This window comes from Puntigrus tetrazona, chromosome 20, assembly GCF_018831695.1.
Source record: "Puntigrus tetrazona isolate hp1 chromosome 20, ASM1883169v1, whole genome shotgun sequence".
Lineage (NCBI taxonomy): Eukaryota > Metazoa > Chordata > Actinopteri > Cypriniformes > Cyprinidae > Puntigrus > Puntigrus tetrazona.
The window spans coordinates 4694641-4709661 of record NC_056718.1 but is presented as its reverse complement, the minus strand read 5'-3'; the positions used below and the strand labels follow the sequence as shown (position 1 = coordinate 4709661).

Here is a 15021-nt window from a genome sequence, read left to right as displayed (position 1 = left end):
TTATTTTTAAGCTTCTGTTGTATCCACATTGACAGGCAAGTGAATGTTTTAAGAACAAACTGTTATCAAAGAAATAGAAATGGTTACCTATATCATTTGTCACTTTATAGGTTCCATTTGCATAAATCCAATAAAAGACACCCTTTGCTTCTCTGACGGATTCTCCACCTTGATCAACCCGGGCCGCCAGGAACACACCTCCAGAGATGGGAGTTTCAATTAGGACGTCACAGGATACATTGAGGTCTGTCCTAGTTTGCCAAGTAGTGAATTTTGTTTACATGCAATTAAATGTGAATGTCATTTACTGTATTACTGCAGTATTGATTAAAACATCTCTGCAAAATGTACGTTCTCCCATGTATTGCTGGCTCAGGAAATATCAGAATAATAAGAAAAAAAAACATACCAGCTGTGGTCCCCTATGATGCTGATGGTCTGGTCGGCATCTCTAGCCCAGGTCACTGGTCGTTCGGTGACCACCTGCCGTAAGGTAAAGGCGTGCGAGCCATTATCTTTGCTATTTCTGAAGTACTCAAAAACCCCAGTTTGATCTGCAAAATATGGGGCCTCTGAGAATGGAGGGTTATCTAAGAACGAAAAGAAATGCTGTTATGAACATCAGTTCATTTGGCGCTTCCGACAGTTTCCTGTTGACACTAATATCCATTACCTATAGTGAAGTCGTCAGAGTAGTTCTTTGGAAACGGCTGAGATTTGGGGGGCTCTGGGTAAGTGCCTTTTTGTCCAGTGTGGACTGTTGTGATTGTGTAAACCTCATCAACATTTAGTTTTAAAGTGAATAAACCATTATAGACCTGTTTGGACACATGAAAGTTCTTTTACTGCTTATTCAATCCACAGTGTGTACAGCCATGAAATATGTGGTGAACTAAATGAAATATACCTTTATAGGACTGCCCCTCTGAAACAGTGTATCGTTTTTGGTCTCAAAATCCAATTTGGAGTACCACACTTGAAGGTCCGTGAGATGTGCCTAACAAAAGTTTAAAGTACGCGCAATATTATATTAAGCCTTAAGGTTAAGAAATAAACGGATAGAAATGTAATGTACAGACAGAATGGCGCTTACAAAAGAACCTTTGAGCTGAAATGTAGCTATCTGAGGAAAGACGTCAAAGTGCGGTAGAGGAGGTCGAATGCATTGAGAGTGATTGTGTGTCTATAAAAATAGAAAGGAAGGAGCGTTCATGCAGATCAAAATCAATGATTTACCAAAACTTGTGACATTCACAAGACAAGAAAATAACTAAGCACCCACCATGGTTTCGATAACAATTGTGAGGTTCCCTTTACGGTCCGTTAAAGCCACATAACTACCTCCATAGGTGAGATTCCCTACAGTCTGCAGATAAAACCAGCCTGGTTGTGTAAACTGAGTAGTGTGCGCTAAGGAAAAAGAAATGCAATTTATCAAAACTCGTGAAATAACTTGCATTCACTCATTGGCTATAACAACTATTCTCATTCCAACATGCTAGCCGTTGAGATTTCTTCACCCGTCAAGCATACACTTTAAATTTCTTCTTCATTTGTGTTTTGAAGACAAATAAAAGTCTGATATATTTGGAATGACATGAGGGTGAGCAAACAGGGACAGAATTTTTGGGTGAACTATTCCTTTAAAATGCTAAGAAATCTGCTCAATTAATACTGCATCTACACTATTACCAAAACTGGTTGAACTGTTAGAAGCATGTTACCAGACATCCATATTGGAGATTCCACTACATAGTGTCCACTCCAAGGCTCATCAGCTGTCATCAGCCCATCTCCACCAAAGGACAGATTCTCATAGTAACTTGCTATCAAATTCCAGGATATAGTCCTAAAACAAAGCAATCCTAACTCTGAGCACATTACAATATGGATGTATATTGCAGAAAAAGTGACCGTAGAGGTGTCTGTCTGTAAACGACTTACGAGGTCATTCTGCCGTTCACGTAGTTCTGGTTTAAGATGCGAGCCCAGCATCCGGCACCGATGTCGTCATTGAAGGTGCTGTAATCTTCAGAGGACCAAAGCTTCTTCTCTGTTAACAGAGCTTCCATCACCGTTTTGGTGCCTGGGTAGTGGACACTGTAAAGACTTTGAACTCTTAACTGTAGTTTGCACTTAATGGTTCAGCTGGGTCGACAATTATATAGGTTTTATGGGCAAAGAAAGCAAACTGCTCACCCTATCACTTCAACAGCATCATTCAGATATGGATCCTTCAGCATGGCAGCTGCAATGGACCAGTCTCCGTCTGCAGCAATGATGCCGATATTTGTATAACCAGCTCTGTCCAAAGTATCTCTGAGCACCTAGGTAAATGACAGACAGATACATCTTATTGACATCTTCGTTGACCAACGAAGGTTACAGAATTATGCTTTTTTTTACCTTAATGTATACTGGATCATATTTTCTTTCGTTCCATATCTGAAAAAAAAAGAAGTTCAAATAAAATAAAACAGCATAATTGCTTGCACCGTTAGCTAGTCCATACATACCCCAATATAATCAATGTCAAGGTTATGATGCTGCTTTGCTCCACTGATCCATGTAACTACATAGTCGGAAGTAACATTTGGGAAGAAGTAAGGCCATTGGGTCCCTTCTCCAACCCATCCCGGAAATGCCCAGGGAAGACCTTCAAAATAAAACATTTGAATCACGTCGAATATTTGTCATCCTCATATATTATTTCTGTCTTTCGACGTATAAAAAGCAAATGGAGTGATTACCAATCAGCTTGATGTTTGGATTTCTCTTCTTGGCTTCTTTCATAAGCCACCACTCATATCCACGGAAAAAATTGCCTTCATCCTTACTGCGCATATGAGAGGGTTCTGTGCCATCTGTCAAACAGACAAGTAAATAACCTTTAGTTACCTGTAGTAACCCAAACATAAAGCAGATAGATTTTGTTTCTGGGAAACAGATTACTGACGCTGGTCACAACAGTCTAAGTCTAAAATGTTTATAATCTTAACTTTTACATTATGTTTGGATTTTTCTGTTAATATTTTAATATATAATATCTCCCATACTATCTTTTCCTGTTCCCTCTGTGTGTGTGTGTGTGTGTTTGTGTGTTTGTGTGTGTGTCAGCATGACTCGCACCATGTGACTATGATTCAGAGAAAAGTTGTTTTTTCTTTTAATAAACAGTGAACTACTTCTGCTTTCTATGAAGTATTATGCAATCTTTTCACGCATATCTTTATTTTGATTAAATCTCTCTTTTAAAAAGAATTATACATGCATGTATATAAACTTTATGCTCCAATATGAATTAATTATTCTTAATTCAAAAACACGCTCATCACAGAAGTGGTGAACTGACTGTATTAATTGCATTTTTATGCATTCTTGAATGCACGAAGACAGACACAGCACAGAAAGAGAGACAAAGATAGACATTACCTGTGGTTTGAGCATCGCCTCCCATTTCTACTTTTAGTATGTGCAATGAAGCTCCAAAGTTAGGCTGAATGAAACCAAACCCGCATTACAACAACATTCACATGCATTACAATTCATAACTAATGCATAATTAAAAGCCGAATCATTTAACCCAATACCTTGAACAAGAAATCCAAAATACGAGTCCGATACGGCTCTTCATAATTCACAAGAAGTCGTGAAGTGGCCTGTGAACAAAAGCCAGTTAGTCACCCGCGACCACAGACACAACTTTTGACAAGAGTGAACATAAAAAAAAAGTGAACATAACTTACTCCCCCTCCGCTTAATCCACCTATTCCATCAAATTCTCTCCCTAATCCGATCCGATCATCTAACAAATAAAACTCAGCAGTACACCCGAGTAAGCAGGAGATCGTGAACAGCAGACTGTATGTTAGCATGTTTAGACGGGTGTTTGTATGAACTACTGATGAGTTGAAGTTTATCATGAGGATGTTTATAATGCGCAGATGCTTCCGTGTCATGTGCTCCGATACTTATACATATAGATACATATTTATCTCACTATAAAAAAAAACCTCTTTTCTTCAAACACGCAAGGTGTAAGAACAGATATCATTAATTTAATAACTACGCATGCAAGCGTGCATAAACATTTAATTTGTTTTACTTATTCATCGTATTTCCAATTTGTGCTCCAGCGGTACACAACGTCACTGTACAAATAAAGCCCTGATAGGTCAGCAAAACATATGGCGCTCTGATTGGCCGTAGTGTCACCTTGAAACCGCCTCTAGTTACTCTCAAAACGCAAATGATTGGTCAATGAACGCGTCACGACCACCGAACGCGCCGCGATCATGTCGAATTTGATTGGTCACTAACGCGTCGCCGTCACGTAGCGCACTAATTGGTTACCGAATGCGTCATTCTAACATGCGGAAGTGAAAGCGCTGAAAGCGTTCATATTTTTTTCTTAAGCTGGTGATTAACTCGCAATAACAGTATATAAAGACTTTCTTTACAGCATCGTTAATATGTCTGTCGCAAACCCGAAACAAACAATAATGAATCCAGTAAGATTTATTGTACTTACACTTTTTGCTAATGGGTCAATGCTTCTGTTGCCTTGACTTATGTTTTAAGTTAGACTTTGTCTGTTTATCTGTTATTACTTTTTCCATTTTGAAGGAATGTAAGCGTAAAATGTGATGATGTCCTGTAGACCAAGAGAGCAGAGCAAACTGAGTCGATGTGCGTCTTATGATTTTAATTTCTGCCTGTAGACGGTTCCTTATGCTGGTACCATCCTGGGAGGACTTCAACCCGGAGAGATGGTGCTCATTCAGGGCAGTGTTCCCAGTGATTCAGACAGGTGAGCGATTAAAAGCTTTCATTTGGTTTCATACTGGAATCATTCTACCCATCTTAAATGTGCCCCTGGACCATAAAACCAGACATAAGAGTCCATTTTTTAAATTTCCTAAATCATTTGAAATCTGTATAAATACGCGTTGTACCATTTCAATAATAAGCCAATTTTAGCCTTACATAAATAATACTCAACAGCAGACATTACTCAATAAGGAAATATTATATTAATATAATCAAAAGATGATAGAAGCACTTTTTTATGAGCAGGTTTGGCATACATAAATGCATCACCAGATATGTCTTTTTTATTATTATTTGGAACATGTCCATCTCAAATTCTATATATTCACATTGTTTTTGTTTGTTTGTTTGTTTGGTCCCGTTTGCTAACATTTAAACACTTTTAGAATAAAATGTTTTCTTTGCGTAATTGATGGCTAACATTTTATGTACCTTACATATAGACAATTAATATGTTTATTTTAATGAATACATTTTTTCATATTTTGTTTAGATCATTCATGGACAAGGGACACACAAAACTGCTTTAAAGGCTTTTTAAAAGGCATCGTAAAAGTAAAAAATAACAACGGCATGACAAAAATGGTTAGCAACCTTTAAACAAAAACAATACCAATAAGTTTGTTAGTTAGCTTAAATAGGAGAAACACTCTGCTATGTATTTATATCACATTTGAATTTGTCCACAGCGAGTCCGGACAGTGATAAACAGTGAAATATCTCGTAGATTTCAGGTTGATCTGACCTGCGGGAGCAGCACGAAGCCTCGGGCAGACGTGGCCTTTCATTTCAATCCTCGCTTCAAGCGGTCTCCATACATTGTCTGTAACACCCTGCAGACGGAGCGCTGGGGGAAAGAGGAGATCCACTACTTGATGCCCTTCAGACACGGAGCTACCTTTGAGATCATCATACTCGTCCAGAAAGATTTGTTCAAGGTTATAAACAACATTTTGGCTCTTGTTTATTGGCATCTCTCTCCATTGCCATATGATGTCAACTTTAATCCCATTCTCTGGCTTAAAATAATACAGTGCAAGTGACCTTACGCTTTAAAGGTGAAGTGTGTCATTTTTGGGTGTTGAAATCATTTCTGCTTAATATGCAGCGAGCGGGCTGCCTCCAAAAGTGAAAAAAACACAAGAGGCTCTGTAGATAAAAAATTGTTGACTTGTTTGAGGTGCCACATGCCTTGCCTTGAATGTAGAAGAGAGTAGGCAGCTGCAGTCAGGGGAGGAAGCAAAAAAATAACTAAAGAACATAAATGGATCTCTATACCAATATGATTTTTTTTTTTTTGCAGGTAAAATAATGCATTTGAAATACGCTGCTTTTGTCTGGAAGCCGTTTGCACCACTGAATAAAAAAAAACAAACATAGGTTACTTTCTACCTACAATTCTGACTTTTTTTTTTCTCAGAATTGTAATATAAACTAGCAATTGCAAGTTAGAACTGCATCATATATATATTAGTTTGCGAGTTTATAATTTATATCTTGGAATTCTGACTTCATTACTCACAAATGAGTAATAAAAAAAAAAAAAAAAAAAAAACTTTTTTCTCAGAATTTCAAGGGTTATATAGCACAAATCTGACTTTTTAACTTGCAATTATGAGTTTATAGCATGCAGTTCTAATTTATTTCTCACAATTTTGAGAAAAGTCAGAATTTGTATTTATATATATATATATATATATATATATATATATATATATATATATATATATATATATATATATATATATATATATATATATATATATATATAAATATATATATATATATATAAATATATAAATCGCAACAATAATGAAAAATTTGCTCACATAACTTTGCATTCTTACAAAAGAAATTGGTGTTGGAAATAATATGAGCATATGTATCTTTTATATACCTTTATATCTTTACAAATCTGTTTTGTGATACTGATTAGTGCAGAAATTACACACACTTCTGTCCATCCTCCAAGTTCCTTCTTGTTGTTATACTGCGTAAGATGTACGTTGTTTTTCTCCCTCCAGGTGGCGGTAAATGGTTCTCACCTGCTGGAGTACAGGCACAGGATAGAGCTCAAGAAGGTGGATACCATGGCTGTATCAGGAAAAGTTCAGATTCAAGCCATTGGGTTTATTCCCAGTTCAGCGAGCAAGGTAACTGTGCATCTATTTCAACTTTAAACACATTTTAAGAACTATTTCGGATTTGCCTTTAAATGTAAAACGTAGCCTGAAAAACTGAAACTTGAACGGGACTGACAAATATGTTTAAATACCGTCAATATAGGAATGGTACATGTAGAGAATAGTAGTAGATCAATTGCTTTACAGGTCAGAGGTATATAGTACACGATCAGGGCTGAGTTTCCCAAAAGCATTGTAAGCTTAAATGAATAATTCACCCCAAAATGAAAAATCTGTAATCATTTATCATTTAACTAATGTCTTCGTTCTGCTGAACACAAAGGAAGAGATGTAACCAGGCTGTTATGGGTTATTGATTCTGTAGTAGGGAAATAATAGTCAATGGTGACCCAAAACAGCCTGGCTGCAAACTTTCTTTAAAATATCTTTGTGTTAGCAGAACGAAGACATTAATTCAGGTTTGGAGCTGCTCGAGTAAACGATGACAGAATTTTCCTTTAAGTACATTGTAGACCCATTAAAAGCAATGGAGCTATGATCAACTTAGGCTTACGATGCTTTTGGGAAACGCAGCCCAGTATGTTTGCTGTTTGTTATTTGTTATGTTGTGACTGGGACTGCATTTTGTGTGACCAAAACGTGTCCATTTGATTTTTTTTTTTTTTTAGAGCTCTATAACGCCTTCAAATGCAGTTGCAAGCAAAAGATCAGAGCCTCATGTAAGTGACTGTTCTGATTGAGCTTTTTTCTAAGTTCTCTATATGCACAGTATTGTTCAAAGGTTTGAGGACAGTAAGATTTTGTAATGTTTTTAAAAGAAGTTGCTTATTCTCACCATGATTTGATCAAAATACATTTAAAATACAGTTGAATTATTACAGTTTATTCCTGTGATAGCGAAGCTACATTTCAGCATCACTACTCCAGTCTTCAGTGTCACATGGTCCTTCAGAAATACTGATTCAGTATTCAAGAAACCTTTCTTATTTTTATCAATGTTGAAAACTGTTATTGTGGAAACGTTAATATAACTTTGGGTTTTTTTGCTGTATATGGTATGCTCTCTGTCTCTCGCTCTGTCTCTCGCTCTGTCTCTCGCTCTGTCTCTCGCTCTGTCTCTCGCTCTGTCTCTCGCTCTGTCTCTCGCTCTGTCTCTCGCTCTGTCTCTCGCTCTGTCTCTCGCTCTGTCTCTCGCTCTGTCTCTCGCTCTGTCTCTCGCTCTGTCTCTCGCTCTGTCTCTCGCTCTGTCTCTCTCTCTCGCTCTGTCTCTCGCTCTGTCTCTCTCTCTCGCTCTGTCTCTCGCTCTGTCTCTCTCTCTCGCTCTGTCTCTCTCTCTCGCTCTGTCTCTCTCTCTGTCTCTCTCTCTGTCTCTCTCTCTGTCTCTCTCTCTCTCTCTCTCTCTCTCTCTCTCTCTCTCTCGCTCTGTCTCTCGCTCTGTCTCTCGCTCTGTCTCTCGCTCTGTCTCTCTCTCTCTCTCTCGCTCTGTCTCTCTCTCTCTCTCTCGCTCTGTCTCTCTGTCTATATTGTTAGTGAACTGATGTGTATCTATATTTTGCATTAGAATAGACAGTTTAGCTGAAGCTGTTCAATTATAACATTCCCTCCTCTTTCATCCAATAGTCAGTCATGTCGGAGTCAGGTGATATGGTGAGTACATGTTAGACTGAACAATTTCCAAAAGGGCAAACACGTGTAATTTTTCACATGTGACAGCAGTTGCATTACTTGGATAATACTGGATAATTACATTTCAGAAAAATTAAAAGGGGGGCCTCACAGTCTGGACAGAAACCAGGACATTGGTTTTATTTGGTCACTACGTTCCTTGAATCAGGCCTTTATAGCAAGCTTACTGATTAGAGAGTACAAGACGTCTTGCTGTTTTGCTAAATAAAGCATGTATTTGTTGTTTATTAATTAGAAGTGATACTTCAAACAAGCAATTAGTGCACCTAAAAATAAACATTTTGGCTCTCACGTTATATTAAATGGCCTTAACTGCTATGTACTAGTATCAAATTATGAATTTAAAAATAATGCACTTATTGTGTACATGCATGTTTTTTACATGTATATTTAAAAATACCTATATGTAATTAATTTCTCTAATTACATTTATAATTACACCGTTGACCCATTCTTTACACCCTTAAACCTACCCATACCACCAAACCTGCCCCCATTTTCACCCATCTCCAACTTCAATAGCAGCAAAAGTGTTTTGCAAAACAATACGAACAATTTTTGTTTTCTTTTTATTTATTATATATAACGGAAAAAACAAAACCTTGGTACGCGTACCGCATTAGGCTAAACGAGACTTGTTATAGCACTTCATTGCTCTTTTGTTCATTTTGATTGCTTCCATTGTCATTAACTAAATGAATATAACGTAATGTGTTATGCATAACAGCAAATCTTCATCTTGTTACATACAAGTGTGGATTGATGGCTAAAGTGTTTCACTGTATTTCTTCACTTATCATAAAATCCTTAGCTGATAACTCTAACAACCAGCTAACAATGCCCCGGGAAGCACCTATAACACCCTAACACCTGGCTTAGCAACACCTTGACAGTCAGACTGTATCGCAATGCATTCGGTACACCTCGATGCTGGAATACACCTCTCAACTCGCTCTCAGACTTTTGCTCCGAGTTGCCATCTGGATTAATCAATGCAAATTTTAGGCAGTTGGGGCTTGACAGATTTCACAGAAAATTACATTGTGTATGATTGGCACAGATTCACATTAGTTTTTTTTTTTAAGCTTCAGCCTATGATTCCATCCAGTTGGAGGATTCATGTTTGATATTTTGATTGCATTTTAGAGCAAGAAACATTGTTGTCATTTTTTTCATGCATCTTCAAGTAACAACATTTTTGTTAACAGACTTTTCAAATCTTTCCCAAAATGAACGGTGTGTGTGATCCTCAGTCATTTAGTGTGCAATGCCCAGATTTTCTTTGTAACTATTTACAAAGTCGGCGAGCTTCGGATGCCTAGTGGTAAAATCTGTTCTGAGTTTAAAAGAGGTGTAGTGTATTCCAGCCTTAAATGACTGCATAGCAATACCATAGCTGGGAATTATTATTGTGGTTGTTGTCTTTGTCGTGCTGAGTTTGAAACCATTGTCAGATGTGTTTCTTTTTCACTCCAGTGTCTTCCATTTAAGAGCAAGCTTTCGAAAGGATTGAGTCCAGGAGATTCCATTATGGTGAAGGGGCAGATCTCTGGTTCCCCAGAGAGGTATGAGAAGAAAACAACCGTGAATATCGCTTAAAAAAATCGATATAATACATATAATCATGTACTTATGTATTTTAATATCTTCCTTTATCCCCACAGTTTCGCTGTAAACCTGCGCATCAGTAACTCGGAGGACATTGCTTTTCACCTAAACCCTCGTTTCAAAACGGGTTCCTTCATTAGAAACTCTTTCCTGTCTGGTTGTTGGGGGGTTCAGGAGACCTCCCTCCCCAGCTTTCCCCTTTCGCCCGGGCAATACTTTGAGGTAAAATACCTTGTTTTCTCACTAAATGAGATCATTTATCGACATGAAGACAACATGACAATTTGTTTTTGTAATTCACATTGGTGGTTCATTAAATTTGCATTATTCCAAAGAGAAGCCATTGGGCATAATGTAACACTCTGAACCTCTGAAGTGACTTTGTTAGCTGACGTGACATTAACTGCCTAGGAAATAAGACAGTTAAGACAATAGTTCACTCAACAATATAAAAACCCAAAGGTTTCTGGTCTGCATTGGCTTCCATAGTATTTTTTTCCATATGGAAGTCAGTGGGGACTAGCATATATGTGGTTACCAGCATTCTTCAGAATATCATCTTCTGTTTTTAACTTGTACAGGTTTGAACAACTTGAGGGTGAGTAAATGGTGAAGTAAAAAAATCAAATAAAACACATATATTCATATATTATTATTTTAAGCATTTTTTTTTTACTGTAAATTATTAATTAGTTAATGGAGATGCATTTTACAGCAATGTTATATTTACTTAGCATTTTTTCTGATTTAGATTAGTTAATTAAACCTAACATTTATTACATTATTCAAAAATATCGTTTAAAACTGAACCTTTTATCTCACTTGGAAATATTTCAAATAATGCTTACAAATGCAGATTCATGTGTACTTCTCTAAAATGCAGGATAGAGGCCGTGATTGGGTTAAATACTTTATCAGTTAATGCAGCGTGTGCATTTTATTCATTCTTGCTGTGTTTTTGAGTGGTATCTGCTCTGACCTGTGACCTCCGACCTCATGTTTTCCGTGGCAGATGATCATCCTATGTGAGGCTCAGGAGTATAAAGTGGCGGTAAATGGCTTCCACCAGCTTAATTACAAGCACCGCGTGCAGGATCTGCATTGCGTGGATGTGATCGAGATCTTGGGAGATCTAGAGCTCATGGATGTGAAGATGTGGTGAGCGCCTCCCAGCTTGATGACCATTCCTGCATTTCCTCCATTTCCTCAAATTATAATTTGAATTTGGTCTAAAATGCTAGACCAGGGGCCTCATTTATAAAATGTTGCGCAGAAACCATCAAAATTTGATCTTATTTTAAAATTTTTCTGATATGTATGTATGATTCATAGAATGAACGTGCGCCCAGATGGCTCTCTTTTAGAAGTGAAATCTATGAATCGCAAATGATCTTGAATGCAAATGAATGGTTTGCTAATTAATATCCTTAACACCTAAAATATTCCCAATCATCATAATTCAGAGCAGCGAACTGCAAGAACAGCTTACATTTTCAAAAACCTGCAACACTCCGACAATAAAAAGTGACGTGTCGCTGAGCACTTTTCCACATCAAAGACAGTTTTTGTGAATATGAGTGGAACTACGATCAAATCGGATCTTATACACATTGTATAAATGAGGTTCTTGGTGTGGAGTTACCCATGACTAAGATAAACCCCATTTGTTGACTATTAGTTGAGGAGATGATTTAAACTTGATCCTGAATGACAACGAGTTGATTTCATGACTTCTTCTAAACGTGGTTGCAATGGGTCAAAAAAGGTTGCAGACCCCGAATATAACAGATGGACGGAAAAAAATACCATCTGGCAGGATGTTAATGGTTGTGCGACAGTAATTTTACTGTCTGTCTAGCCATTTGTTTTCCGAATCATTCCAATCTAATTCCAGGCATTTGGAAAATTACAGATTGCAGCTTTAAATTTTACACTGTTAGGGCAAAAACAGGTCTGAAAAACACCCATCCATTAACCGTCTCAATCACGAGTATGATAATTGAAGTTGAGTTTCCTTTCTGCAAGAGGTGTAATTTTTACATTAGATGAAGAAAATTATTTGCTAATGCAAGCCTTGCACTAATGCATTCGACTTGGCATGATGGCCTTATAAATTATCAATAATCATGTAACCACTAGGTTCCAGAACTAAAGACAAGCACTTTTTATTTGTGGTTTATATTTATTGTTAGCAACAGAACTATGCAACATTCCAGCAGCCTCAGTCGCTTTTTACTACTAGAAGTTTTAAGAATTATCTGGTAATTTGTGAAATATATGTGTGTGTGTGTGTGCATATATAATATATTTAATTAAAAATGTGTTTTGTTTCTCTGACATCTGTTGTTCAATGCATTAAAGTTAAGCAATATTATAAAAATAATAATAAAAATGTAATATATATCTTTTGCATTGTCTAGTAATTATGGTTGTTTTGTACATTATATGTATGTATGTGTATATGTATGTATACATTTTAATGAGACATGTAAACAAAGACAATCACTTTTTTTTTTAAAAGTTGTGAATTTATTAACATCCACAATATTTCACTTTTGTAGCTTAAAACCAGTAAACTGCTTTTTGGCACATAATCACATGACCGTAATGTGTTGGCACCTGGTTTAAATTTGATGCAATATATAACCAAATATATAACCAAAGCATAATTATCATAGATAATACCACTAATATCATCGACATAACCCCAGAGAGAGATAAAGGCAGTGACGTCGCGTTAAAGTTGTCTGTCTCTATCACTGTATGACCAAACATATCAGACTTCGGGACAGATGAGTTAGTGAGAGTCTGAATCACAGGCTGTACAAACAGACGAACACTGAAGTGATTCTATGCCATATCACCAGCTCAGGTAATACTACTGGAGGACCACAAATGAACAGATCACACAGGAACACTGTCCATAAGAAATGATCCCGCTTATTGGCTGACTGACAGCAAAGAAAACCGCGAAGCCCACTTCTAGAGCACAACAGTCAGCTTTCATAAGTAAAAAATCCCATTTACTTTCTCCGTAGACTAATTGAATTTTAACCCCAATAGCACGTAAACCTTTTAAGAGGCTTTTGAACTTTAAGAGATGATATGTGCTGCTGTAAAAACCATAAGTCTGTGATTTCAAGGTCTTTTTTTAAAAGGTATTTTTAATAGCTGAATTCCCTTACACCATAATCTTAACTAGAAAGAAACCAATCAGAGGACTCATTGTTACTATGGAAACATAAATCACTGCAAAAGAGCTCAGCAACAATCGACCACTGCAATGCAGCACCGTGAATGAGGGAGTCACAATATTTTGTAATGCAGTTCAGATATATTGTTTCGTATTGAACCGTAATTCCTTATTTTGATTGCGTCGTTCACAATGCTTCATGGGACGAGCAGCTCATGCCCTCTTTATATTTTTTCTGAAGCCTGAATTTATAATGATTCATATCAGAGCTGGTTTGTTTAGTTTAAGGCTTTGATTTCCGCATTGAAGAACTTTATGAAATCTCAATAAAAAAACTGAACGGGAAAAATACTTGAACGTAAAAGTGGGTGGCTACTGTTGTGCTCCACAGAGATGGAAGCTTATTTCTCCCACAGAAAAAAATTATTCAATTAATGACTTTTGATCTTTAGAATTGCGAGTTCATATTTCGTAATTCTAATTTAGAATTCAGAATTACAAATTTCTAACAATTCAGATTTTTAATTATAAATTGAATTATAAACTTGGACATCTCACAATTCAGATTTTTTTTTTCTACAATTGCAACTTTACAAATTTGATTTATTTTTTTATTTTTTTTTCTAGGAATCACAAGTTCAAATCTTACAGTTCTAACTTTTTTTTTTTTTTTTTTTTTTTTTTTTTAACCACAGAATGCTGACATTAATCTTAGAATTGTGAATTGAGAACCGTTTCTCACAATTTGGACTTCTTTCCCCTCAGAATTCCTCCGAATACCTGACCTGACCACATGCACATGCAGAATTCAGAAGAAATAACCTCGGAATTGTGAGATCTGTTCTCACAACTGATAAATGTCAAAGTCCAAACTGTGAGATACGAGGGAAAAAGTCAGACCTGTGAGAGAAAAGCTCGCAGTTAAGTTCTGTAGTGGAAATAAGCTTCCATTAAAAAAAAAGAGAGCTTGGTTGAGTAATAATAGAGCTGGAAGACTAGCTTTGGTCCTCACTTGGTACTCTGGAAATTGTTCGGGGCAGCTGCCTCCATCACATATGAGAAACGTCCAGCAGAGGCTGTTATATGTGTGTAAAGTACCGTATGGCTTGTGGTCCAGTTCAGCAGGACGGCGTTCATAACAGCTCACACTGAACTCAGCTTGACCAAACCCCGCACAGAGTCTTCATGGAGCGAGTCTTGGCTGGCGGGGTCGAAGAGCTGCGCCGGGTGAACGTGGTGACCCAGGTGGGTGGCGCAGGGCAGGGCTGCGGGCGGGGAGGGCGTCTCCTCCGGACTGATGAAATGTTGATGGTGTAGGTGGTGATGACAGTGAATCTCAGAGTCTCGCAGGGCCAACAGTTCTCCTCCGCAGCTGAGGCCTGGGATAGAGGAGGGCAGCGAGGGCTGAGGGGGGCCCAGAGTGGAGCACGGCCCACCCAGAGAGGTCTTGGCCTGGAGGGGAGCGCCTCCGCCCAGAATGACGGGCTGGCTGTGGAGCAACGGGTTGGTGGCGGCCTGCAAAACGAATTTGGTGCTCTGAATGCACTGGTCTTGAGCACA

General features: G+C 37.6%; 3 protein-coding genes across 7 annotated transcripts in view; 1 reads left to right on the top strand and 2 right to left on the bottom strand.

Annotated features, from left to right (window-relative positions):
* The window catches only part of galca (galactosylceramidase a), a 6192-nt gene extending 2057 nt beyond the window's left edge, over positions 1-4135 (bottom strand). The window contains exons 1-15 of the mRNA XM_043220480.1: positions 3747-4135; positions 3591-3659; positions 3433-3496; positions 2751-2864; positions 2517-2656; positions 2407-2445; positions 2200-2327; positions 1945-2100; positions 1725-1849; positions 1283-1410; positions 1094-1183; positions 908-997; positions 674-818; positions 410-590; positions 88-251 (exon numbers count right to left, since the gene is read on the bottom strand). Coding sequence (XP_043076415.1) covers positions 88-251; positions 410-590; positions 674-818; positions 908-997; positions 1094-1183; positions 1283-1410; positions 1725-1849; positions 1945-2100; positions 2200-2327; positions 2407-2445; positions 2517-2656; positions 2751-2864; positions 3433-3496; positions 3591-3659; positions 3747-3959 — 1846 coding nt within the window. The 5' untranslated portion in view covers positions 3960-4135. The remainder of the gene's footprint in view (positions 1-87; positions 252-409; positions 591-673; positions 819-907; positions 998-1093; positions 1184-1282; positions 1411-1724; positions 1850-1944; positions 2101-2199; positions 2328-2406; positions 2446-2516; positions 2657-2750; positions 2865-3432; positions 3497-3590; positions 3660-3746) is intronic.
* A 218-nt stretch (positions 4136-4353) lies between these two features.
* On the top strand, positions 4354-14148 carry lgals8a (galectin 8a). Of its 4 annotated transcripts, XM_043219066.1 has the most exons (11): positions 4354-4511; positions 4722-4810; positions 5324-5415; positions 5520-5768; positions 6855-6983; positions 7643-7693; positions 8595-8621; positions 10137-10225; positions 10325-10490; positions 10850-10866; positions 11281-11413. In XM_043219066.1, exons 2-10 carry the CDS (start codon positions 4732-4734, stop codon positions 10853-10855), a joined length of 888 nt encoding a protein of 295 aa, XP_043075001.1. In that variant the 5' UTR covers positions 4354-4511; positions 4722-4731; the 3' UTR covers positions 10856-10866; positions 11281-11413. The 4 variants fall into 4 exon arrangements, with proteins under 4 accessions (XP_043075001.1, XP_043074998.1, XP_043075000.1 ...); XM_043219063.1 differs by lacking the exon at positions 10850-10866 and having other exon boundaries at positions 11281-14148; XM_043219065.1 differs by lacking the exons at positions 5324-5415; positions 10850-10866 and having other exon boundaries at positions 5558-5768; positions 11281-14148.
* The window catches only part of zdhhc14 (zinc finger DHHC-type palmitoyltransferase 14), a 22135-nt gene continuing 19888 nt past the window's right edge, over positions 12775-15021 (bottom strand). The window contains exon 9 of one of the 2 annotated variants that reach the window (XM_043219059.1): positions 12775-15021. In XM_043219059.1, the coding sequence (XP_043074994.1) occupies positions 14605-15021 (417 nt within the window). In that variant the 3' untranslated portion in view covers positions 12775-14604. The other variant, XM_043219060.1, reaches the window with a different exon arrangement.

Coding starts and splice junctions, on each gene's coding strand:
- lgals8a (XM_043219063.1), top strand. CDS start 4,732: ATGCTGGTACCATCCTGGGAGGACTTCAACCCGGAGAGATGGTGCTCA. Junction 5,416..5,519: donor ACAACGGCATGACAAAAATG/GTTAGCAACCTT, acceptor ATTTGTCCACAG/CGAGTCCGGACAGTGATAAA. Junction 6,984..7,642: donor TTCCCAGTTCAGCGAGCAAG/GTAACTGTGCAT, acceptor TTTTTTTTTTAG/AGCTCTATAACGCCTTCAAA.